Below are 27,497 nucleotides of genomic sequence, written 5' to 3'. Positions count from 1 at the left end.
AGGAGGTCCAGACAAGAATTTCCATGGCCTATGGCTGTGACCATATTAGTCATATTTACTAGGACCAAAAAATCCCAAACTGAGACAAGCCACCTTTCTCAGCACATGGATGGAAAAAAAAAAATGGGTGACGGCGTTGGTTCCTAAGGTTTTGAAAGCAAAAAACTTCACTGACATATCCTTCTTTGGATCCCTGAGCAAAGCCACCCAAATCCGCCCCCTGCCCCCCCCAGCCAGAGGAATCAATGGAGCACCCAGAGCCAGCTCCCCCAGGCACAGTACCTGTCCCATCTGGAGTGGACCTTACAAAGGTGGGCAGCATTTTTACTGAGGCAGTGGGGTGGGTGTTGGCTCCAAGTCCCTTCTCCATTTCCTTGCGGAACCGTTTAGAGATGTCTAGAAGCTGCTCATCAGAAAGGCGCATATGGTAGAGATACTGGTCAACCTGGAAGAGGTGGGAAACAAGAGTGGAGACCTATAGGTTAAATATATTACAGTGTATCTGTGTCATGGAACATCACTCAGCCCTCCCACAGAAGAGAATCTGTTAAGTCTGTACATATTATTAAAGGCCATTTAACAGGAATTGGACAGGACCTTGTCTTTTTTTAAAAAAGCAAAAAATTAAATTTAGAAAAATTGGTTTAATTTTATTTCTAGAGCATGGTGAAGATCAGGAAAAAGACATATTTGGGGAGAAGAGAGTTCTTTTCAGAAAGGTTGAGTTTCTAAACCTGTGGCAACCTCCCTGGAACTGGAGTTCATTATTGAACCTCCTATCTTGTTCCCCCTCACCTCACAAGACAGTCATGTCCATTCTAGTGCCACTCAGCGCAGCCAAGCAGCCATCACCTCTTGACCAGACATATACAATCCCTAACTCTACCTTTACCTCTTCCATCTACTTTATACTCTGAGCCAGGGTCTGCTACTCCCCTGCTTAAAACCTTTCCATGACTTCCCATAAGAACCAAACCCAAAATCCTTCCAAGGTTCTGTATGATCTGGCCTCTACTCACCTTCTCATTGCATTGATGGCTCCCCATTCCTTGTAGTCTCAACTGCCCTTGATTCAGTTCTCCAACTCACCCTTCCCTGACTTAAGCCCACTCACACAGGCTCTGCAGAAGGCAAGCAACTCCCTTTTGGTGCAAAGAGAGACAAATCTCTGGTGATTGCAGACCCAGAGAAATTTTAATGGCCTCAGCAATATCCTGTTTTGTTGTTGTTGTTGTTGTTGTTGTTGTTTTGTTGTTTTTTTTAATGTACTTTTTTTTTTTAAAAAGATTTATTTATTTATACAAGCACTGGGTACAGTCAGAAGCGTGGGAGGGTGAGAGGATTCACCAGAGCCAGAGCTGGGAGCAGAGCAGGCAGAAGGACAGAAGTACACTGCTGAGGGGAGCAGCGGGCAGCAGGAGAGGTTTGCACACCCTGCGGGACCCTCCTCTGGTGGCCGGGGAGCAGCCGGGGATCGAACCGGCGCTGCAGAGGTTGCAGGCAGCTTCGCAAGCCAGGGCTCAACCACTGCGCCACCGGGGAGGCCCAGTATCCTGTTTTATATATGCAGTGACACCTGGGCTGGCCCAAGAATGCTATCTCATGGCTTATGCATCTCGGTGCTAATGTTCAAAGTTCAGGGTCACCAGACCAGAAGCCAATGCCAGGCCAGTTCTGGGAATAATCTAAGATGTCATCGTAGGCAATAGCACTAACAGTAAACCCTGATGTGGCACTAACAGTAAACCCTATCCTCAACCATCATACTATATTAACTCATTTACTCCTCACAACAGCCCTGTGAGGTAGGCAATATTTTTTCCTCCACTCTACCAAAAGCAGTGTGCCCAAAGTCACACAAACACAAAAGGTCAAACCCCCTCTGTAGACAGCAGCGGGTCTATACAGACCAAATGGCAATGTAGTACATTCAGGCCTTTAAAAGGCCAACTTCTATTCCAGTCATTCCCCAAAACAGAAACAAAGCAACAAGCTGAGGGCATGATCCACAGGGCTGGCAGGCAGGTTGGAGAGTAACAGGGGCTTCAGACATGTCTCCAAACACTGGCATGAGTTTAGACACATGATAGTATTGCAACTCCCACATGACTGCTTTCCAGAGAGAAGGAAAGGGCCAGGAGCCTCACACTGCCACCCCCACCTCCCATGGATGGCCCTGGATGTTGCAAAGGAGGCAGGAGAGCTCCTGCAGAGTGGACAGAGCCTGTACCACCTTGCACAGACACTCTTGGAATATGAGCGGCACACACAAAAACGAAGTGGTCACAATTCCACAGTAGCCATTCTTAGTGTAACATCTGTGTTTTAGGTGCTACAGTATTGACTGGAAATCCAGCCAATATTTCTTATTCTAACCCTCAAAGAATTTAACAAGTTAAACAGCCCAGCCTTTACTCGAGTCATGTTGCCCTTATAATCATATTTTAGTGTTCAATGACAGGTGGAAATGATGATGATGATAATTACAATAGCTAGACAATTACCAAGCCAGACACCATCCTATGGCTTTACTAACTTGACCTCATTGCCATTTTGCAAAACTTCTAAATCCCTTCTACACTCAAACCCCTACGGTGGTGAGAAGAAAAGCTAGGGTTCAAACTGAGGTGTATCTGGCTCTAAATTCAAGCCCTTGGAACAAATCCGCTTGCTCATGTTTTATTGAATGACTCCAAGGGCTTGGTTTCCTCTCTGTCACGTGAGACCAAGAGAAAGGATATGGAACAGCTGTAGGAAATGCAGGTATGTACATCTGGATCCAAACTTCCCCTCTTTGACAGCATGATGATGTATTCATCCTGAGTTTATTGGGGACACTCAGAAAGGGAGGATGAATTCTCTAATGTCATAGCCTCCTAAATACACCACAGGGGGCCCCCCTAGCCCTGGCTGGCACTTGTGTGTTGGGTGAAGGGTGGCCAAGGGAAGCAGAAGTCAGAAACAAAAAGCAGTCTCCATACAAAGACAGGTTTTCCTGGCTTGGGGAGGAAGTGAATGCACTTTGCAGAATCGTGCCAACTTTATCCCCGAGGCAACTGGGGGGATGGGGGAAGCACCAGGTCCAAAGTCATTGGAGAAAGTCATTTAGGAGATACCAAATGTACACGGGACAGTAGGCCATTTCTTAACCCTACTTAGTCACTTGGGTTAACAAAACAGAGGTGGTTCCTCTTTGATTGTTCGTTCTCTCTCTGTGGTGGGTGTGTGGCTTATCACACTGGGCTATTTCTCTTTCAGTCTCTATCAGGGAGGAAGAGGGGGAGAAGGGGGTACTCAAGTTGGGGAGACAGGCAGGATGGGAACAAAGCCAAACTGAGGTGTGAGTTCACCTGCCTGAAGGGAAGGGTGTGTATTAAAGAAAGAGCAGTTTTAGGACATCTATTTAGCAATCTTGAAAAGATTAGGACTTCCTTATTGGGCAATTTTGGTCAGTTTCTTTCTTTCCCTAACACTCCAGTCTGATATGCAGCTTCCTCTACAGAATTATGGGAAGATCCTGGAGAAACTCTAAACAGAAATTAACCCCATCCTCCTCTTGAAACAAAACAATAACCCAAATGGAAAACTCATCTCCTTAAGTACCCACATGTTCTTCCAGACTAACACTCACAAAGGACGGGAAACTGAAGCAAAGCAATGACGCAAGGAATGCAGGAGCAAAAAAGGTTGCCCTCATATGGACTTCACTTCAGAATGTGCAGTGGTTTGCTGAGACAGCAAGCCCCAAACAGATATGGGAAAACCCTGAAAGCAAAGGCCTGGAGAGGAGAGCCAAAAAGGGACCTCAAGCAAAGAGGTCAAGAGACTGTGTCAACCAAGGTCACACAGTTGAGACTACAGTTGTCAGAAATTATAAATAATCCTACTGCTGGTCCAGAGGGTCCATCTCATCTTGCAGGCCAATTCCAGCTGAGTGGCAAGTGACCACTGGCTGGATCCTGGGGCCACTCTATCTGACTCCATGGGAAAATGATCCTGACCATTTCATTATTTATATCTAGGCAAGCACAACAATCCAATCTGAACAGTTTGTTCTATAAAGCACTATAAATGCTACCTTGAATACTTTACGAGGTTTTAAAGAGAAGTGTGAAAGCTTAAATTTCAATGTCTAAATGTATAAGATTCATATCATCTAATTCCTGAATCCCTGACCACTACTGGGACCCCAGTTTTTTCCATTTTCTGACCATTATTGAAAGCCAATTATATGCAAAGCACTGGAGTGAAACTGGTACAAAATTTTTTTTTTTAGATTTATTTATTTATTTGTTTGTTTATTTATTTATACAAGCACTGGGTACAGTCAGAAGCACGGGAGGGTGAGAGAATTCACCAGAGCCAGAGCGGGGAACAGAACAGGCAGACTGACGAAATACACTGCTGAGGGGAGCAGCGGGCGGCAGGAGAGGTCTGCGCCCCAAGTGGGACCCTCACCTGCGGTCAGGGATTGAACCGGTGCTGCAGAGGCTGCAGGCAGCTTCGCAGCCCAGCTCTCAACCACTGCGCCACCAGGGGAGGCCCAGTACAAAATTTTAAAAGAAAAATTCTGGAGCTAGATTGTGGTGCTGCTGTCACAACAATGTGAATGTACTTAATGCCATTGAATTGTATGCTTTAAAATGGTTGCAGTGGTAAATTTCATGATTTATATATATATATATGTATATATCCACAATTAAAAAGAACATTACAGGAAAACTCAACTCATACTACAGATGCAATAAATGTCTCTGAAATGGAGGCATGGGTCTGAGCAGATAAGAAAACTCCATGAAAGACAGACCACAGGAAATATCTCGCATGTGAGTAAATGATCTGTGAAACTGGCATTCAGGGAAACTGTTTTCTGAGCTGAGAGCATACGGCAGGTCCATTTCATTCATCATCATTTATTTTAACATTGATGAGGGGAAAAAAATCCCAGCCAACACTAACACTAAAACAAAGTTCTCTGAAGACCTGGTTTCATTATGTTGTTTCTCTCCTAGTCATAGTTTCCAAGAACATGTGAATGACATTAAGTGAGAACTTACTGTACATATACAACATGTGTGGCTTGGTGGATGTATGTTGACCTAGAGACAGTTGGAAGATCGTGTAAAATGGTTCAGGAGAAGTGAGCAAACCCAAAATCCTGCAAGGTGACGAATTCTGGATCAGAAAGCTACTTACCTCACTGCCTTGCTCTGGCTCTCTGACTTCTATTAGTATGACTCTCAGTCCTATCACTTTTTATCAAGGGATCACAGGAAGGGAGGATCATAAAGATTGCCCCACCATGGATGATTGCTTTGTTGTTCACTGGCCAATCAATTCTCTGTGGTCCAGTGTCAGGAGAAAGTCTGGCTGCGCACGTTCACTGTGCTTCCTACATGGGCCAAGGAAAATTAGGCCAACTCCAAAAGAGTTGTCCTTTTGCCTTCACTGTCAGGAGTCTCAGAGCTCTAGCCTCAATCCAGTAAATTATCTTTAGTCCCAGTTTTCATTTTTTTTGTTTTGTTTTGTTTTGTTTTGTTTTTTGTAATAATCCCTGTCTGTTCCATGACTCTTGTTCTAGAAATTCTTTTACTGCAAGCTGAACCACATTACCTAATCCTTTTGGTAAGCAGATAAATAATACACAATGGAGCAATGCTCATCAGTCATCCTTACAGGACACACCCTCCTGGGAGAAGGGTGAATTCAGTGACTCCACAAATATAAGCATTAGGGCCAAGGACACAAAGACACCTGACTCCAGCTGGACTTCCTTTCTCCCATCTTTGGATATTTCTAATTTAGTACCTAGCATCCTCTCTCTCTCTTGGACCTGCCAGATGAATACTAGTTTTAGCTTCTAATAGATTCTCAACAGAACAATTGACTGAATGTGGGCTTCCCCAGCACTCAATCGGGACATGGGTATATTAGGCCACGTCCAACCTGACCTCCTTGAAAGAAATTTAGGAAGGACCTCTCCCTCTTGAAAGTGACAGTCTTTAACTAGATTCACCTACTTTAATTCAAAATAGTGTTGTGGGACAGAGGCAGGGATGATCTACAGTAATAAGAACACACCACCTACCACCATAAGGAACATATATAGAAGAAATCGCAAGATAAAATGTTGGGTGAAAGAAGCAAGACACAAAAAGGGACATTCTGAGCCCACTTATATTAAGTCCAGACACAGACATATGTTGGTAGAAGTCAGGGTTGTGCTACACTTAGTTGGGGTTAGTGCCAGTGGCTACTGGTAACAACCTGTTGCTGAATCTAAGTGGTAGTAACCTGATGTGCTGTTTCCTATGTATATTATACTTTATTCCTATGTATATTATACTCTATTTTGTAAAAATAGAGAGGGAGAGAAAGAAACAAAAGCAAGGCACTGACTAGCCCCTAGTCTACCCAATACACATGGTCAGAGGGTTAAAGGAGATCAAAGTCAAAAGAGATCAAACCAGAGGAGAAGGTCACAATGTAAACACAACCACATGTAGCCTTTCATCGACTGAGCTAGCTCTTGAGTTAGTTTCAAAATGAATTTCATATTTTTGCATCATTCTTTTGCTAGTGTTTTACCATAACTCTTTGAAAGGAAACCAAGGTTTAGAGAAGCTTCCCCAAAACCACAGGTCAAGTCCCTGGCAGGACCCACCATATCCAGGGGCCAGCAGAGTGCTCTAATCTGGGGCACAGGTGTCCCCATATGGGGAAAGCCAGACAAGTGTTGTCAGCGACCTCATTAGTAATAAAGCCTTCATAGACTTCTCCTGGGAGGACCAAGGCTGTGCAGAGAGCAGCAAGTTTACCTTGTAAAGTTTCAAGGCAAAGCCAGGTGTTTCTGATAAGAAATTAAAAAGAAAGAAACCGATCTGCCAAAATACTTCCTTCAGTGGGAACACAGAGGGCCCTCCCTAGGACCAGTGCACCACCTTGGGGAGAATCCAGCTCTGAGGCAGGAAGGGCCCGCTCACAAGCCTGGGGTGGCAGGTGAGTGTGGAGCTGACCTCCAAGGCTCAAAGGCTCAGGCCACTCCTCCAGGATCCTGTTGCACCGTTCTGAGTCACAGGGTTTCCTGTTCTTCCAGTTCTGCTCTCAGCCACGGAGTTACAGCCCAGCAGGATTCAGGGAACAGCACCCAGCAGGGCTCCAGGAGATGGGCATTGGGGATGCCCTTCTGGGGATGCTCCTGTCCTCAGACATTTTGTCCCAATTGCGGGGCAGCAGTGCAAGGGGCTAATATCCCAGATGTGCACAGACCCTGGCACAGTTCATTTACCAACAGACATTGATTGCACATACCAAGCACTCAGGACATTTAGATAATGGAGGCCTCAGTCTTTGCCTGGAAGGGGCCCCGTCTACTGGCTGGTGGGAGGTAAATATATCAACAAGTAATTACAAATTTAAGGTGAGGGTAGATAGTAGGCAGTTTCTCACAGTAATAAAATACAGATTTGCAATCATTTAAACCATGCACATCAATACCAAGAGATGTTTATCTGGAAATATAGAAACATGTATGTGTTGATTCCATGCCTAGAATGTTCCCCTCCTCTGGGGAATTCCCACTTGCCCTTCAGGGCCCAGAGGGAATGTCCTCTCCCCAAATCCCTTTCCCAATTCCTGTGCCAATGATGCCAATGCACTCTTGACACCTTGGATTTCTTGTCCCCACTGATCTGAGGGGACTAGAGGCACTGCACAAATGAGCCTGAAAGGACACAGGACTGAGACAGAGGAAACATGTTCCAGCTCTAGGGTCTGCCCAGTGGAAGCAGAGACTGGTCCCTTAGTACCCAGTACTTCATCTGTAAAATGAAGGGTTTTTTGGCCTAAACATCCCAAAGGTCCCTTCCTAACCGATACCTGACTCATCACCCCTGAAACTGCAATATCCACATTCATTGCCCCAGGAAGCCCCATGCTGGGGTGAGGGCCTGGGGTCCAGAGTCAGGCTTCCTGGGTCTGAATTCTGGCTTTCCCTTGAGCAAAGTTCTGTCCCCATGCTGTGTTCCCTCCCTGTGCCTTCATCTGAATGATCAGTAATAACTATGTCTAGCCTGGAGGTCTGCTTGAGGATGGCCTAGTTACAGGAGGGTACTAGACAGAGTCTAGCATTTAAGACACACTGCATGTGTTTGTGGTTTTAAGACCTTTGAGGATTAAAGGGGAGAAAGGAGTCAATGGACATGGCTGGAAGGCTTCACAGAAAGGGTTGAGAAAGGAAAATTTGGGAGGAAACAGGAAGCAGGGGGAGGAAGTCCCTCAAATGGGAAAAGGAAAGGTGGCAGCTTCAAATGCCCTCATTTAACCCTAATTAAAACTGTCAGGTGCCTTATCTGGCTTCATTCCTTCATTTATCAGAAGAGTAGAAAGATGCCAGAAGGAAGAGGTTGGGAATAAGGACTTTTAAGAACATGGTCCACCTCCAGGCCTCCAGGGCAGGGATGCTGAGCAGAGCGTGAGGAGAGCCAGGAAGACAGGTGGGCAGTGGGCTCCAAAGGCCCCGGGGCTGGGTCCCACTCACCTTTGGCATAGGCCATGCCAGGGAAGGAATGTCAAGGAAATGCTTAGAGATCCACAGATGTCAGTACAAAAAATATGATCAACCCCCAAAATAAAAGTAGAACTTAAGGAGAAATGAAATTCTCTGGCTCCTGTTCCCACAGGAATAGTCAAGACTCCTAACTCAGTTACCACAAGACAAAGGCTGCACATGGATGGGGAGTTGTGGGAAGTGAGGAGGGAGCAGAGTGTGGGTTCCACACAGATGATCCCCTGGAGCTTTGTCAAGAACTCTGGGCACCCCTGTCAAGAACCTTGACCTACTGTGTCAAGAGGAGCCACAGTGTGTGGCCCCAGAGTGTGTATCTGAGAGGCAAAGAGCTCTCTGCTGTGTCCCAGGATGACCAGGGATCCCCCCACTCATGTGCAAAAACAACGTGGGAGCAACTGTTCCCTTCAGCGAAACTCCAGGGTCAGTGAAACCAAAACCCACCATCACCTGATTTTATGACTTGAACACACAGGCACCTCAAACAGTTTCCCCAGTGGAAAGGCGGAATCTGGGTAGATGTGGGGGAGGGTGATAAGCATCTAATTGGCCCAGTCCAGCATACATGGCCTCAGCGACTGCTGGGAGCCTCTGCCCTTCTGCTCTTAGGAGGAAGCACTGACCGCAAACAGATCAGATTTCTGCAGCAACAGGGGGCTAAGCTAAAGCTGTCATTTTTCAGAAGCTGTGTCTCTCATGATGTTCCATGGAGAACACTTCAACCTGAGGTACATCAACCTGAGGTACATCAATGGACAAGATATCCCAGAGAACCCTGAATGGGGAATGTTAACTCCCCAGGGGACCAGAAAAAAAGCAAGTTAGAGGAGAAAATCAAGGATGGATCTCCTATGCCCAGTAAAGCAGTTTTAGAACCTGGAGGAGGCAAATGAGGACAGTTCCTCAACTTTAAGAATTTTCCATCCTCCATATCCAGCATCAGACACAGAGCATAAAAAGGCCCTAAAAGCCCTTTTGAAAAAAATGGGACCTCCCTTTTGCTCCCACAAAGATTGATAGTGCAGCAGGGTATCTAGAGTCTTTGTTTATATGGACTAATATTTACCATATACATTTGTGACACATACCACATATGTCAGACACAACTCTCAAGATCTTCACATATATTAACTCCCTCTCTAACCCTTGCAACACCCTATTAAGGTGTTATCTAAACACTAATTTTACAAGAGGAAGAAACCCAGAGGTTAAATTAACTGGCCCAAGTTCACACGGCAAATGAGGATTCACCCAATTCAACCCTGGAAGTCTGGTTTTGCATGCATTTGGCCACACTGCCTTCCCCATGACTGTAGGACTGGCCATCCATGTGCCCCATCCTCTGCTCTGGAGCTCACACGCAGCCTTATTTAGAAGCCGAGTAGAAGTCTGGCCTCCATAGAAACCCCAGCAATAGCCAGGGTGAGATTCTCCCAGGCACAACCAGGCAGACTTCTCTCTGACAGTTCTCTGGGGCACTTACGTTTTTCTGGTTGACGACAACAACAGGCTCCTCCCCTCTTCCCCAAGCCAGCCTTCAGGGGTTGTGGACATCTGCTGACTGCTATGGCCTCACCTCACTCTATAGGCCTCACCTTAAACCCATCTTTTGTAAAAGGTCACTTCCCATTATGACTGTCCCATGGTGTAGCACTGTTGAGAACTGAGGGTTCTGGTGCCAGTTGGGGCTACTATCAACTAACTGTCTGACAATAAGCAATGCACTACAAAACTGCTCCATTCACCTTGTGACAACCAAAAATGTCTCATGACATTACCAAATGGGGACAAAATTGCCCATAGTTGAAAGTACACACACACAAATACACACAGAGGCTTTGGCCCTATAAATTTCAGTAGAGTGGAAATCCAATTCAACCCTACCAAAAATGTCAATAGCACTCAAATTGATGGACCTGATTTAGAAGTTAACAGTAACAGCCACTCCAGGACAAAGAAGCATGGCTTATGATCACAGAGTGATAATAAGTAGTCACGAACTCTGGGATTTGATTTCCTATGCCCCCATCCCCACTGCAAAAGACAAAGACAGACAAAACAGTGTTGGAAAAGAAACCAAAATTGCTGACTTCCAAACTCAATGATAATGAAGAACTCCTTTATCAAATTTGTCTTTTAAATTGGAAGTATCTGAACAAAGAAAGCCAGAGTTCTTTTAGCACATCAGTTCTCCCTACTCAGCCAGATTTTGGGAGAAAACTGTTGTGGTTTGTGTTGCTATGATTCCCCCTGGAAAAGGGCCCCTAGCAGCCTCAAACTCCTCAGGGTGCAAAAAAAAAAAATGTTGGCTTTGGCTGAGGGGACTCAGAGGGAATTTTAATTCATTCAGGGGTAAAGAAAAAAGTGCTTCTTAGAGTTCTCTGATGCAAAAGTTTGGAAATATCAAATGAATGAATGATTAGCAAGAGCTACAAAATATTCCTATTATTATCATTTGTCTTCTGAACGGGGAAGGGACAGTATTAGGATACTAAGAATTACATTAATTTGAACAAATGAGAACTGACAATGTCAGTTAACCAAGTCAAAAATAATCTTACTAAGGTTTTAATCAGTTTACTGCTGGTACTTTAATCCCTATCTAAAGATTATCAGCATGCAGTAGGTGATCTTAAAACATTTCAATCAAGCCTCCCTTTGGGTCCCTAACTCCCCACCATAATAAGCCACCTTCTTAGGACTGTACAACCTGGAGGGACTAAACACCACCCTTTAGAGACTGTGAAGTATCTTTTCCTGGAACCTTATCTCTCCAGACAATTAAAAGGTGTCTTAGTTTTCTACATTGCTGCCAGAGGGCCTTGCACCCAAAATAACGTGAAAACTCTTCTCTCTCTTAACTGTAGGGAGCTGTGTTGGATCTTTGGGCTTCCCATTTACTCCCCCATCTCTTAAATCCAGAGTTAAAAGTCACTCTCCATTCATATAACAAGGAGCATAACTAAGCTTTTTTTTTTTTTAAAGATTTATTTATTTATGCACACAAGAACTGGGGTATAGGCCAGAGTGCAGGGGGGTGAGAGGATTCACCAGAGACAGAGAGGGGAACAGAACATGCAGATTGACCGAAGTACACTGACGAGGGGAGCAGCGGGCGAGTCAGGAGAGGTCTACTGCGCCATGTGGGTTGCTCCCTGGCTGGCCGGGAATGGAACCTGTGCTGCAGTGGCTGAGGACAGCTTCATAGTTTGCGTCTTAACCCTTGCGCCACCAGGAAGGCCCATAACTAAGCTTTTTATGCTCCAGGGTTGGTGTGAAAATATGTCATCCCCTGTCAACGCATGTTAAATCATTTTGGTCAGTGGCTAAATGAAGAACATATTCTTCATTTTAGTTCTATGCTTAATCCCAGTTCTCATTCCTGAAAAACAAAAATCCTGTGTCTTGTATATTAACTATAATTTAATTACTAAAGAAAATCCTCTTTCTCTCCAAGATTGACATAATCATAATGCTTTGAGAGCTGGAGAAGAGGAAATGCCCTCAGGATCAGCCTCAAGCCAAGCCCTGATGAAGGAGTAGCCCACTGCCATTCCCTCTGAGTCCCACCCATTCACCCATCATTCCCTTCAATCCAAGACCGCCCCACCCCCCTCATCCTCTACTTCTTGGGGCCCTTGCACAGCTTCTTTCTCCAGGAAGATGCCCTCCCCTTCATTCTTGCACGCCTCAGCACCAGAGCAGTGGCCAGAAACTGTGGCTACAAAGGTGAACAGTCAGAGTTCTCCCTGTCATTGAATCCAAATGAAAACTGTCAACTCCAATATATGGTGACATGAAATAAATGTCCTGATAAGGCAAAAAACTCCTAGTGTGAATGGATATGACATTCAGAGGAATGTTAATTCCCGCTTCCAGGCAATGAAGAGATAGACAGAGCGGATGAGGCTGATGACAGGTGGGGTCAAGCGATATTCAGTATGAAGGGTGATATAGGGTTTCTGAAATGATCCAGTTTGGTTCCAGAAAGAGCATGGAAACAAAAAAAAAACTATAGGAGGCTTTTGAAGTAACCCAGAGACCAACTTGACAAAGATGTAGCTACCAGAAATGAAAATGAGTCCCAGGCTCTCAGTCAGAATATTCAAAAGGTACTGGCACCATTAATCGAAGAAGAGAGCAAGTTCCTCTCGGGACATGCTGGGTAAAGGGGCTTCCAGCATCCAAAAGTGAATGCACACAGTCAAGATAAGTCCACAAATGTTCCCAGAAGCAGGAAGTATGGCAGTGAGCATGGGGCTCTGAAGTCCCATGATATGACTTCAATTTCTAGCTCTTACAAAAAAGTTAGTGGCCTTGGACAAGTTACTCTGTGCCTCAGTTCCTCACCAGTAAAACAGGGATGCTGAACCTAATTGTTTCTATTTCACAGGGCTCCTTAAACCACTGCCTGATACACAAAAAATTCTAGATGCTTTTGCTTAGTTTCAAAGTGTCAATGGGCAGAAGTAAGCAAATAACCCTTACTCTTCATCCCAAAGGCACAAAACAAGGCTTGAACACCAGGAGACAAGTAATCCAGATGGAGCTAGTTCTACACAGGTTAACCTAAGCCCTCTGTGTGGACTAAAACCCAGCATGTGCAAAATGATAGCACAAGGGAATTTCTAAATTCCGATCCAAAAGACTGTAAAGTTAAACTCAAAGTTCATGCTTCTCTCCCAGTTCTTCCATCCAGGAATCCTTCCTTCAAGCCACTTGAAAAGACTCTTCCAAAGTATTCTTCTCTCTGATTCTCTTCCTACTTCCTGTCTAATTTCAGCGAGGGTCAAACACCTTTACCCACCTAAGCAAGAAGGCTGAACCAGTTTCTGACACCTAGTGAGTAAAAGCCCTGACTCAATTCTGCCTCCATTGGTAATTTTGAGGAAATACACCCAAGTGTTGGCAAGACACTTCACAGGCTGAAAGGTAACTGCATGTGTGTAAAAAAAAAAAAAAAGCCTACAGCAAAAGATGATTTCACATTGCTGTGCTTAATCATCTTAACTCCATAAAATGGACAGCAGAGTACCAGCAGGTACAGCCCTTTTGACAAAAAGTAGTCAGCAGTCCAAACAGGCAAAGTGACTTGCTTAGGGATCTTGCGGTTAATAAACCACAGAGATTAGAACTCATTTCCAGATACCCTGGCTAATTCTCTTTTCACTGCCCAGACCAAAGGGAAATCCCCTAACGCCCCCGACTTGCAAGCCAGGAGGGTGATACAGCTCCCAAGTTCAGGTCTCAGCTTCCTCTGCATTGGAGGAGAAAAATATTGTAAAAGAATTCAAATGTCTTGGGGCCATGATTACCCAACTGAGAAGACCTCCCCTGGATTAAAGACCCTCTGGTTCGGTACTTTAGGACTTACCAAGAGATGACAGTCAGCCTAAGAGTTAAGCTCACTTCTAGGGCAGAAATGCCCAAAATTGCCAAGATCCTGCCGGTTCACAGACATGTTTTTTAAATCAACTGGATTAAAAGTGCACAGCTAAGCCACATCCCAGAAATGAGCTAGAGTATCAATCCTTTTATAAACAAAATAAAATTCGACTAAACCAGCTGCCTTCTGCTCCCTATGCAGTCATAGTGAGTAATGTCATGCTTTATCTGGGGGTTCATCTGTCATGACTCTGAAAGCATCAAGATGGTAATCCACCATCCTTTCCTTTGCTCTCAGGACACCCGGAATAGCAGGAGGAGGTCGTCTCACCAAACGATAATGTCAAGACATTTTCCAAAAAAAAGTATCCCCACTGAGACACAGAAATTTCAAGTATGTAATTGAGCAACGCTCTATCTGCTTTACAACTCCAGACACCCCCGCCTCCGCCCCAGCTTCTCAGGTCGCTCTTCTCAAGTTCTAGCAGAGGACGGCCTAAAGCCAATCCTGAAATCCCGAGCACTTCAGAAACTCAATTCTCCCCAGAGAGAGCGCCTCGGGTCCAGCCCAGCTCCACCCCCACCCCATCCCCCGAGGCGAGCAGGGCTCCGCTCCAGGCAGGGCCGGAGGCGCTTTCTTGTGTAAATGACCCAGACATAGTGAGAGCTTGGGCTCGGGAGAGAAAAAGGTGGGCACAGATAGCTGGGGCCTAGGGCAGAAAAATTTCATTTTCGTAACTGACAAAACTTTCAAGGAATACGGAGACCCGCAGGGGACGGGGGCGGTGTAGGTCCTCTCGGACTAACTTTTAGACGCAGCAGAAAGTAACATCCAAAGTCACCCCCTCCCATTTGGGGGCGGGCCCGGGGTCCCCAGGGCGGGGCCCTCCCGAGACAAATCTGGAGGCGCGCGCGCCGGGCAGATGGGGAGGGGGGGCGCTCCTCGCGGAGCTCAGTTCCGGGAGGCTCAGTTCCGGGGAGGGGGCGCGGCACGCGGACGGCTCTGCGAGCTTACGGGTTGCTTCCTGGCTCGGCTTCCCCGCAACCCCACCTCCGCAAGGCCGTGGGGAGCGACTGGGGAAACCGCAAGTCCACTAAGCACAGCCCTTCAGAGCTGGAGGGCCCCAGCAGCCCCCACGCGGCAGCAGAGCCTCCTCCCCCTCGCCAGGATTCTCCCCACGTGCTCTCGCCGGAACTCGAGCTACACAAGGGGCGGGGGGGGGGCTCCTCCTACGTGAGCCGGGCTGTGTAAATGAGCGCCCCTCCAGAAACAAAAAAAAAAAAAAAAAAACTGCGAGGGCGCGCAGGGTAGCAGAAACTGAGACAGTGGCTGCGCGCGAGCCCCAGCGCCTCGCACGCGCGCACACGCCCGCCGGTGCCTAGCGGACGTGGCTCCTCGCACCCAGGAGTTTCCACTCAGCTCTGACTTTCTCCACGTCCTCGGCCCGACATAGGAGGAAGCGGGTCCCTTTAGAATCAAGGACAATATCGTCCCCGCCCACCCGGCCGGCCCGGCAGAACGGGTCGGAAACGTCGCCAAGTCTGTATTAGAGGCGAGCCATCTGCCTCCGCCCGCGCGCACTTACCTTCTGCACTTGGTCATGGTTGAGTTCCGTGAAAAAGTAGGCGAGCAGATGCGAGGCGATCATCCTGCCGTGGCCCGACGGTGCAGAGGGGAGACCGAAGCTGGAGCGCGTGCGGGGTTGCGGGGCAGACCGCTTTGTACCTGGGCTTGGAGGCTCGGCCCCGAGCGGGGAAGGCGGGCAGCACAAAAACGAAGACTAACGGCGGTGGCGCGCCCGGCTGGAGGGTCTCGGGTCTCTGGAAACAGGTTTCTGGAGCCCGAGTGTTGGAAGGCACCCAAGAATAACTCCCGGCGACGTGTCGGGTGGCCCCACAGTGAAGAGACTAACTTCAGCCACAGGATCACTGAGGCTCAACTTGGAAAGAGTCACTCTTGGGCTCCACTAGGGCGCTCGGACTTCCCCGGCTCACACACGCGACACTCGCCCGCGGATCTTGGCTCAGTGACACGACGGCTGTAGCGGCGGCCTGGGACTCCTGCTATGAGTTTCGTGCAACAATGTGGCTTATTGAGGGGCTGCCGCCTCGTGGGCCGCCCGGTCAGTGACGCGCGCACGCCCATTGGCTACACGGGGAGGGGTGTGTGCGCCCACGGCCCGCCCGCCGCCGAGGCGCAGCCAATCCGCGCGCAAAGCCTGCGGGCGCGGTTGCTCTGACACCCGAGCCGGCAAGTTGGAGGGGCGCGCCCTGGGCGGGAGGCGGGGCCGGCAGCCGGGATGGGACGTGTGGTCCGTGGCAAAAGGCTGGGGCGGAAAGGCGCATGAGCCACCGCTGTGTCAGGCTCGGCTATGGGTGGGGGGCGCGTGATCACAGACCCGGAGTGTGGGGCGACTGGAAAGACAGGTCACCGGACCAGCTCACGCCCTCTGCAGGGAGAGAGCCACCTGGCATTTCGGGGTCATGTGAGGGGCCCCCGCTGCCAGTCACATTTCTGAAGCATCTTAGTTCTCACCGATTGTGGCTCAATGCGTCAGCACAACGCTGAAGCAAAATGAGGCGACGCAGCTGCTGCTTATTTTAATGCCAGGCACCACAAAACTGATGGTCTGTGGGGTTAACTGACCTCCTTTAACAGATGAGGAAACTGAGGCACGAGGTCATGAGACTTGCTCAAGGTCACACAGCTAATTAGTGGCACAGGGAGAAAGAAATACAACTTCGTCCATCTGACTTAGAAGCCCTATTCTGCCTTCTAAGGGCTGGGGAAGTGGAAGGCAGGAAAGAAACGTTGTCTGCAGCTATGATTCTGATGCTTAGGTGAAACTGGGTGGGTGATAAGTCCGTAACTGAATGATTCCGTGGGGTGTGATGGCATGGCATATGTATGCTGAGAAAAGGGGTTGTCGCACCACAGCTAATGCCTGGCACCACACTCTCCAAATATATGTGTGTGTGTGTGTGTGTGTGTACACATATATGTATATACACACATATGTACACACACACATATATGCATATATATTTATATATATACATAAAGCTGGCAGGAATGAAATAGTGATTGCGGCAGACAGAAGACTGGTGCTTGTGGAGAATGGGAACGAATGCTTGGAGAGTTAGTGTGGAGGCAGATGAAGTGTCACTGGTGCTCTACTGAAGAACAATAAACAGTGGAGCACCATCTGCAACATGTATAAGAAATACTATTAATACTACACAAGTAATAAATGCTAATTTTTGGAAAATATTTGTTGGATAAATGAATTGAAAAAATCCTAAAATAACAAAAGAACGTAACATTCACATTTTGTGAACAAGCAGAAATAAACAAGAACATCCATGATCTGGCTTCTCGACAAAACTTCTTGAGAAAACTTTGTACCTCAGGCAATTACACATTCTCATCTCTCCTCTTCTGTATAGTCAGATTTGGGTCCTAAACTGTTTTTGCCGTAGTCTACATAATGACCTACATGTCGCCAAATTCTGTTTTCTTATCTTGACCACATGCCCCATTGACCACATGCCCCATCTGAACATACCATCTTCTGTCAGAGCCAGCAAGCTCCACTCTCCTGGTTTCCCTCTAACTTCTCTCTCCAGGCTCCTCTGTCCCTATTTTCTCTAATTCTGGAGTGTTTCGGGACAGTCCTCCACCCTCTTCTCTGATCTAGTTACACTGTCTCCCTGGGTGATTCCTCATGCTGGGCGAATAGTATATCACCTACACCTCGATGACTCACAAATGTAAGTTTATGATAGGGACCTCTCCCTGAACACCAGACCTATTTCTCCAACTACTTCCACTGCAGTGACTAGCAAATCACACATGTCCAAAGTGGGACTCAACTTTTCTTCCCAAATCTATTCATTCCCACCCCAGTTCTCTGCAAATGGCACTACCATCCACCCTTAATCATCCTTGAGTCCTTCCTGCCACTTAACCCTCATATACAGCTAGTCCATCAGCAAGCTGTCAACTTGACCTATAAAATAGATACAATATCTAACTTTTCTTTGTGGTTTTGGTCACCTCCTACTTAAGCCTCCAGCAACCTGGCCAGAGCCAATACCACATCATCCTGTTTGTCCCCTGCTTCCATTATACATACCTCTGTGCTGACCTCTATGGTCTCTTCTTCACTCAGACTAAAGTGAACTATTTAAAATATACACCATTCTAGGGCCTCCCCTGGTGGCGCAGTGGTTGAGCGCTGGGTTGCAAAGCTGCCTGCAGCCTCGGCAGCGCCGGTTCGATCCCCAGCCCCCAGCGAGGGTCCTACATGGTGCGCAGACCTCTCCTGCCAACTACTGCTCCCCTCAGCAGTGTATTTCAGTCAGTCTGCCTGTTCTGTTCCCTGCTCTGGCTCTGATGAATTCTCTCACCCTCCCACGCTTCTGACTGTACCCACTGCTTGTACAAATAAATATATAAATCTTTAATATATATATATATATATACATACACCATTCTATATCTCTCCCTGGCTCAAAGCCATTCAATGGAGTCCAATCTTAGAGTAAAATATAAGCTCTTGACAGTGATTGCTAAGTCTTTATATAACACAATCCCTTCCTCCCTGCCCACCCTTCCTCTTATTTTTTTCACTAGTACATTGTTTGACACTGTCACCAGCATGTTTTCTTCAAAAAGTGCCAAATTCTTCCCACCTAAGGCCTTTTCTTTTCCTTTTTTTTTTGGGGTGGGGGGCGGTGGTGGTGGTGGTGGTCTGGAATATTCTCCAGATCTGTCCAGCTGACTCTTCTCACTGAGGTTCAATTTATATATCCCTCCCCAGAGGAGTTCCCTTGATCAGTTTATCTCAAGTAGTTCCCCTAAATCACTATCCCGTGGTCATGATTTATTTCCTAATTGATTTTCTATATCTCCTCTCCTCACTAGACTGAACTACCAAAGGGCAGAATCAGCATCTATGTTGTTTGCATATAGCCATATAGCCATAGTGCCTAGAATGCTGCCTGGCATATGGAAGGAAGACAATGAATATTTGTTGGATAAATGAATTGAAAAAAATCCTAGAGATAACCATTGTTCACATTTTGTATAATACACACACAGGTACAAAAATGAACAATGATGTAAAAATATACAAATATAAATAATTTAAAAAATACACACACACTGTGTGGTTTTATATGTTTTTGGCATTATTTCTTAGATTTTCTCCCACCTCTCCAAGTACTCTATTTCACAAACCCAAATCTCTTAACTGATTGCAATAGCCTCATAACTGGTTTCCTTCTTTTAAAAAAAAGATTTATTTATTTATGCATACTGGGGTACAAGTCAGAGGTGCAGGGGGTGAGAAGATTCACCAGAAACAGAGTGAAGAACAGAACAGGCAGACTGACTGAAATACACCGCTGAGGGGAACAATGGGCGAGACAGCAGAGGTCTGCTGTGCCATGTGGGTAGCTCCCTAGCCGGCCTGGGACCGAAGTCATGCTGTAGAGGCAGCAGAAAACTTCACAGTGCTGTGCTTAACCCCTTGCACCACCAGGAAGGCCCTTTTTAAATAGAGAAACACAATAGATAATAGCTTCTTAGAGAAGTGATGTGATGTGTTTTTAGGACAACTCCCCTTCATGTGGATGGGGGTGGGGGTTGGGGGAGGAGGTTAGAAACCAGAGGTAGAAAGAAGTTGAAGCTGTAAGATAGGACAGGGTCTGAATCAAGGCGAAGGTGGGACAGGGAGTTGGGCTATGGGCTTAAATGTTTTAAAATATGAGGCAAAAAACATGGCTTTGGCTAGCTGTAAGGGATAAAGATGAGGGTGCCCGCTGCCGAGATATACCTGAAAGCCTCTTAGTTCAGTGTTTTTAAATCCAGGCAGGTTAAGACCAGGCAGGTGGGACACACCCAGTGGGTCATGTCAGCTATGATCCCTTCTTCACCCACTAATTTTAGATCCTCTTCTCTACTCCCTTTCTGGTCCTATTTCATGTGGACCAGCTAATAATCAAAAAGTTCTTTAAGTCATGTACATCTTATGAAGGTCCTCTAATCCTGAGAGGTAGTGAGAATAGGTGTTGGTCTAAGTACTCATTTAAACATGACAAATTAAAGGTAGGTTACCCACACAGGCTGAGACTTGCATCTTTGACTTCTCTAACTCCAAGTTCCAGGCCTTCTCTAACTCCAACTCTCCATGAAGAGTTTATTGTTTATTGATTCTCAGATCTTCCTTTCCTTCTCTCTCCCTCCCTCCCCATCACCCACCTCCCCACACACACAAACACACACCGAAGAGTGATAAGACATGAAAACATGTGATTGATATTCCACAACCCCAAGAAACCCCTTACAATGTTCAGGATACTGCTCAGTGCAATGGAAAATCCAAAAGCAACATAAGATGTAGTTCTTTCTTTCCTCCAGATGAACTGACTTTTTAATCAGAGATACAAAACACATGAAACAATTATTGCAGAATGAAAAAATCATTAAGAGCCAAATGAGCACACGCCTTTATATGTGATGATGGAACTTTGGAGGAGGAAGAGACAGAGCCACAGGTCAGAGTCAGTCAAGGGTGGTCTTATGGAAGCAAATTCCAGCTTTTGCCCTGAGTTGGCTGTGGTCTGACATAGGACTGACCTGAGTTCTTGCCATTAGACCCAAGGGAGCTGTCTGGGAAGAGAGCGCTTTGCCAAAAGACCTCCATCTCCCAATATCCCTTTTTCTATTTAGGATGTGGTCTTCACAGCATGTGTAAGTGATGGGGTTCTATAGAGAATTTTAAGGCTGATGGTAGGCCTGCCTTAGATGTACATACTTACCACTTGTATCTTTCTAACCTTTAATATTGGGCTCTAGGGGCCTCCCTGGCAGCGCAGCAGGTTGAGCACAGCGCTGTGAAGCTGTCCACAGCCTCTGCAGCATGGGTTCGATTCCTTGCCGGCCGGGGAGATTCCCACATGGCGCGGTAGACCTCTCCTGCCTCACCCGCTGCTCCCCTCAGCAGTGTATTTCAGTCCTTCTGTCTGTTCTGTTCCCTGCTCTGTCTCTGTGAATTCTTTCACCCTCCCGCGCCTCTGGCTTGTACCCTAAGGCTTGTATAAATAAATAAAAATCTTTAAAAAAAACTAAAACATTTTTTAAAAATTGGGTTCTAATGGTCTGGATAATCTCTTATGTTGGATAGTTTAATTATAATGTATGAGTTTGGGGTATTGGGAAAGAAAGTTATTGAAAAGCAGTTAAAGTAGAAAAATGGAAGTCATAGGACATATAGCCACCTGATTTTATCTGTGAGATTTGGAACCATTCAAGCTAGTTTAAGCAGAAAAGGAATTTATTAAATTGTTAAGTCCCTTTCAGGACCTTCAGGAGGACCAGAGACTCAGGCTCAGAGGATAACCAGCCTAGAGTGATGCCCAAGTTATGCCATCAAGCTACACTAGTGGAACTGCTATTGCTATCGCCACTAGGCTTGGGCACTATTACTATTGCCCACACTCACCTTTTGTGGCTCCACACATGTATGGTCTTGTGCCTCTTAGAGCCTGTAGGGGCAGGATGGGCCAGAATAGGATCTCTATGATCAAGCAGATGGGTGAAAAAGGGAGTCCGGAAGCCCTCAGTGGCTTTTAAGGCTTTTATTGGGATTTTACTGGGTACACACCAGGCAGGGGTGCCGGGGGGCTGGGAAGCTGGCAGGCCTCCCATTCCGCAGCAAGTCTTCATTCTTTCTGGGCTCTCTGGCGTTCTCTGGTGGTCCCTGCTTCTCTTTCACTCTCTCTTTCACTCTTTTTGCTCTCCTGGCATGCCCATGATGCTGCCCTTATAAGCCCAGTCTCTCAGCCCAGGTGAATCCCATCTACATATGCCCACACCCCACTACAGGTGCCCGCCATCAGGCATGCTTTCAGGACCAGAGATCCATCATCAATCCTAATGGCGGGAGGGCAGAAAAACCTTATACTTTACCTTACCCTACAATCCACTCTCTCAGGGTTTTCTTCCATACAGTCTATATCAGTCTATATACAAGTTATATACACATTTCTCTTGGCAATAGAACACTTCAGCCACGGCCCACAAAAGTAAATAGTATACATCACAATATAACACAATACAACAGAACACAAATAAGTCCAGGCAGGGCACCAACCTAGTGGCAAAAGACAAGACTATTGGCACTGGCAGATGATCCACCATTTCCGTTGCCGAAGGCACTGCTCATACAAAGGGGAAACCACTCAGGCATCTGCCATCAGTCTCCCTGTTCTGTCCCCCGCTCTGGCTCTGGTGAATCTTCTCACCCTATCGCGCATCTGGCCTGTATCCTGGATCTTGTGTAAATGAATAAATAAATCCTTAAATAAAAATAAATAAATAAGTCATTATAAATCAATGTTACCTCAATTTAAAAATGTATGAACATCATTTCTCAGCCTTTTGGCTAAGATCAAATGTAGTAAAAATGTATGAACAATGATAAAATCCTTAGTCAATTTTTTTATCATCATAGGCTGGCAATTCTAACACTGTCAATGACAAAATATGTCTTTCTGAGTAACAGAAAGACACCCTCCCTGTATGGCCCCCCCTTCATTATATTAAAGTCACCTGGTGAATCCTTACAAATCCTGGCACTATATAAACTATCAACAGACGTAATCTTTTTTTCCATTGCAATAGTGAACAAAATGACAAAATAGCTACGTATGAGGAATTCAGATGATGACTAGAACACCTAAAGCTGTGTAACAGCACTTTATCTAATTTCAGTTCCGTGTAGGTAAGCCTGTACACTTTAAATGCAATCCAACTAAAAGCAATGGCTAAGAAAACAGTGAACAGAGTGATCCTGATCACATGGACAAGTAAACAGGACTAGCTCCCCAATGTCTGCAAAATCTGAATGGGAAACAGGTGTGGGAGAGACTTTTTGGTGTTGTCTTTTGTACCAGGTGCAAGCATTAGCTATTTACCAAAAAGTGGAATTAAATTAAGAAATGATACACTGGAATAAAGGTAACAGACAATGGAAAGAACATGGGATTTGGAGGAAAGGCAACTGAATTCACCAAAAATTAAAATTTTTAAGTAAAAAGTGATGCCCAGGCGCCACCCCAGTCCAATTATGTCAGAATGTCTGTAGGTGGGATCCAGGCATTGGGAGTTTTTAAAGTTCCCAGGGGACCCCAACATGCAGTGATGGTAGCAATCACGACAGGACCCTGACTCCGGCTATTCTGTTCAGTGCTGCGGAATCAGTTGACTGAACCGAAGCCAGTCTTAGCATCTAAATCTAACTCTTCTGTCCCCTAAGCACCACTTTGATGGTGCAAAGGCTTGTCTCTGATCTTTGTGTCTGTTCCTAGCCCAGCAGTTTACAGTTCTTACTCTTTGTAGCTGCCTCATCCCTCCCCTCTAGACAGTCAGAGCTCAGTTTTCTTCTTATGAACTTTACAAAAATCCAAGTAAGCTTCCTGACCTCCAGCCACTTCAATAATGGGAAAGGTAGATCTTCTAAGAAGGTGCTTATCCCAGCAAGAATGAGGGAGGGCGCTGCCTCTTTCTGTGCCAGCCTCTTCTGATGACGTCAGTCTGGATGGTTTCAGGTGCAAGGAACAGAACACTCCAGCTCTAACAATAAAGATTTTTGTTGTTTGAAATAAAAAGCTGCCCAGTAATGAGCCAGGCTCCAGGCTGGGTGTGTCAGGACTCTGACCCCACTTCTGTGGGAATCTCTTGACTCTGCTCTGAGTTGGCTTCATCTTCATGCTGGTAGCAGGATGGACGGCTGCAAAGATTTCTCTCTAACAACACATCAGAGAAAGAGGAAAGAGTTGTCTCCTCCTAGTTCCCTTTCTTACAAGCACACACATGCAAAAAAAAAAAAAATTAAACTTCCTGAAACTCCCCAGCAGCTTTCCTTCCCCTTTGCCTCATTAGCCAAATTGTCACATACCCATTCTTACACCAGTTATCCAGAGAGAGGAATAGGCTTGTCTCAGTTCAGAGTGATTTTGCCTCCCCTGAGACATTTGACAATATCTGGAAACATTTTTGGTTGTTTCCACTAGAGTCGGGATGCTATTGGCAGAGATGCTATTTGACATCCTACAGCACACATATGAGGCACCACAACAAAGAATTATTCAGTGCCAAATGTCAATAGTGCCAAGACTAAGTCATCTTGACTTAGACTAATCAGGGCTCATTTCTAGAGCTGAGGATGGGGTCACCTTTTCTTAGTCATTTGGTGGATCCCAAACATCATTAGGTTTCTGGTAGGCAGCTAACGATCTCCCCCATGTCATTGTTTTATAGGTGTTGGGCAAAGTAATACAGATGGGAATTTAGAAATCGGTGGTCTGTAGAATTTTAAAGCCAAAGTAAAATTATGACATGCAACTCAAGTTGAAAGTATAATGGATAATTGTGGAAAAAAATTCCTAAGTGTCCTATCAAAGTTTTTATCAAGCTAATTAAAAGCGATCACTAAAAGTAAAATTAAAAATAAAACCTAAGACATTCTGCAAATGTGTTTTATATATGTGATTGCACCACTATCAGGGTGTTCGTCATTGTATTTTTTACAAAACGTGGCCAATCCCTATTGCAGGTGTTTCTTCACTAAATCAAAAGGAATTTTTAAAGTACATCAGTAATTCTATGGAATTCTGATAATTAGCTCTACTTTTAAATAAAAACTTCAATAGGAAAAACATAGAAATTGGTAGTTTCATCATAACAAATTATATGATTGTGCAGCCCCAGAACCCAATAAGTTTCCTTTGTTTTAATTTTAGTTTTTTTTTAAATAAATTTTATTTTTATATTCCCCATACAATTGCAACCCCCTTATTTTTACCCCAAGCCATCCTTTCCCCGCCCCCCACCCCCCATAGAGTGTCTCTGGTTCATAGTTTTTTGTTGATTTTAATTTTCACTTTCTTATAGTTATTCATTTTCCTGGTCCCTTACAGCAAAATAAGCCAGAAAGAAAAAGAAAAATACCGGATGGTCTCACTCATAGCAGGAATTTTAGGGTTTTTTTAAGATTTATTTATTTATTTATACAAGAACCGGGGGTACAGGCCAGATGCGCGGGAGGGCAAGAGGATTCACCAGAGACAGAGTGGGGAACAGAACAGGCAGCCTGACTGAAATACACTGCTGAGGGGAGCAGCGGGCATGACAAAAGAGTTTTGCCGTGCCATGTGGGACCCTCCGCCAGCAGGGATCAAACCTGCGCTGCAGAGGCTGAGGACAGATTCACAGCGCAGCGCTCAACTGCCTGCGCCACCAGGGGAGGCCCTAATTTCAGGTGTTTTTTTTTTTGAGATATAATTGACATATAACATTGTGTTAGTTTCTGGGGTACAACACAATGATTCAATAACTCTGTATATAACAAAAGATCATCACAAGAAGCCTAGGTAATATCCTATCACCACACATAGTTACAATTGTTTTTCCTTGTGATGAGAACATTTAAAATTTATTCTTAGTAACTTTCAAATATACAAATATTGCACATTACATCTCCAAGACTTATTCATTTTATAACTGGAGGTTTGTACACTTGGACCCCCATTGCCAATTTTGCCCACCCCCACCCCTAACATTCTTGATTCAATAGTTTTATTTCTTTGGAACTAGAAACCTGGCCATCAAAATGGCCACAGGACCCTTGCTCATTGCTTAACCGAAGAACATTATAAATTTGCTTCTCTAAATCCTCTCAGAGAGGAAAAGGTGATATCATGAATGGCAGGATTTCAATCATGAGGGAAAATGTAGAGACAGGCTGCTCCCACTGGCAACATGATTGGTACCTCAAGGAGACAGAGGAGTTCAGGGAGTCGAGATTAAAGTATCAGTGGACACAACCAGAACAGTATATTCCTGTTCTTCGGTTTTTGCTGCCAGTTATTTATCCAATATCTCTTTGGCCTGAAAACAAAACCATTAATTACAAAGACCAACTTTGTAGGGCAAAGAGCAGGGTTGACATGCCTTCCTAGGAACCGTGTGTGTCTGTGTAGATTTCTGATAAGATTTTGGAAAAATCTTAAGAACTAACACATGCCTGCAGAACAAGCACAGACTTCTATTGTCATCAGTATTCTGCCCCTCACCAGTGGATGGCAGTTGGTTTCCATGCCAACATGACTCTATCCCAGAGTTCTGTTCCAAACTTAAATTCAGGTAAGTTCATCCTATGGCTCACATCCCTCTAAACTATAGTCGCTATCAGTGGTAATCATTAGTTCTAGTCACCAACTACATCTAATACTTCCCAAGTTCATAGTAAGAACTCTGTCCCTGTAAAGTTAGATGTGGTCACATGACTTGCTTTGGCCAATGAAAAATCCAGCAACGGAAGACAGAAAATTGAGCTTTGGCAATCATGGAAGTACAGAGGCAGCACCTCCGTCAGCCAGGATCTGTAAATGAAGATGACATGGAGCAGAGACACCCTGAACCTTAATGGACATGGAGCAGAGTCCCCATTAACCTGTAATGGGCAAGAAATAACCTGTAGCTTTAAGGCACCAAAATTTGAAATCACCTGTTGCAGTAGCCTAACCTATTGTATCCTGACTGCTACAATTCCCAAAATGTCAGCTCTCCTCCAGCCTTCTGTTTCTTCCTACAGTACTGACCCCCACTTGCTCTCCTCCTTTAATTTCCTACTTCTCTTTTTGAATGTCCACAGTGAGCTTACTAGAGCTCGAATTTTGTGCTAAAGTAACACTTCAGAACCCTTGGTGTCTCCATGGAATGTGTCCTTCATATCGGGGTCTTATCTGAATCTGACTCCTTTAGAGGCCTCACCTCCCAAAGAGCTGTGAGTTTTGAGCTAAGATTAGCATCCCCAGGGCCAGTGCAGCAGCTGTCCATAGGTAAAATTCCACTCCTTTAAGACTCAGGGCCTCCAGGCGGGTCACCCCATGCTGTCCTCCTTTGGCTGCCATCTTGGGCTTCTGGGTCATAGTTTTCCTCTCCCCTCTCAGTTCTGCAGAATCCTGGGAGACTTCAACAACCCTATGGACAACTACCAAACACCCTGCCTCGCAGCTTCCTGACCTTCCCAAATCCAGTGACTTAAGCTTTTTTGGACTCTGGTCATTCTCTCTGAGACTACATCCTAGACCTTGCCACTGCTCAGAATTGTGTTCCTTCTGCAGTCGAAGCTGTGGAGACGGCCATGGAGGAGAGTGAAATGGCTTGGTAGGCTGGGCAGCACTGGACCCTACGCAAAGTTCCACTTCCCAATTGCTTCTAAGAGCAGAGGTTCTCGAATTTTAAAAATATGCATTCTACCACCTGGGGATCTGATTATGCAGCTCTGACTCTGATTATGCAGGTCTGAGGTGGGAACCTAAGCTTTTACTCACTGAATATAGGAGAATCAATGGGAAGCAACGTAAAGACTTCTGCTGGGGACAAAGGTAAGAACTAGTTCACATAGGCAAAAAAATTTGCCTTCCTCTTGATTTAAATGCTTTCCTCTAGCCTGGGTTCAGAAAAAGGTCTTGA

General features: G+C 45.6%; 1 protein-coding gene across 1 annotated transcript in view; it reads right to left on the bottom strand.

The window, feature by feature from the left end:
* HK2 (hexokinase 2) overlaps positions 1 to 16,059 on the bottom strand; it is a 56,993-nt gene extending 40,934 nt beyond the window's left edge. Inside the window, exons 1-2 of the mRNA XM_037527700.1 lie at positions 15,538 to 16,059; positions 283 to 445 (exon numbers count right to left, since the gene is read on the bottom strand). Of these exons, the coding sequence (XP_037383597.1) occupies positions 283 to 445; positions 15,538 to 15,600 (226 nt within the window). The 5' untranslated portion in view covers positions 15,601 to 16,059. The remainder of the gene's footprint in view (positions 1 to 282; positions 446 to 15,537) is intronic.
* Positions 16,060 to 27,497: the final 11,438 nt, after the last annotated feature.

The sequence above is a fragment of the Talpa occidentalis genome, unplaced genomic scaffold (assembly GCF_014898055.3).
Source record: "Talpa occidentalis isolate TD23 unplaced genomic scaffold, MPIMG_talOcc4v2.1 talOcc4.5, whole genome shotgun sequence".
Lineage (NCBI taxonomy): Eukaryota > Metazoa > Chordata > Mammalia > Eulipotyphla > Talpidae > Talpa > Talpa occidentalis.
Note: the sequence above shows the minus strand (reverse complement) of the source record. Positions and strands in the feature narration are given on the sequence as shown.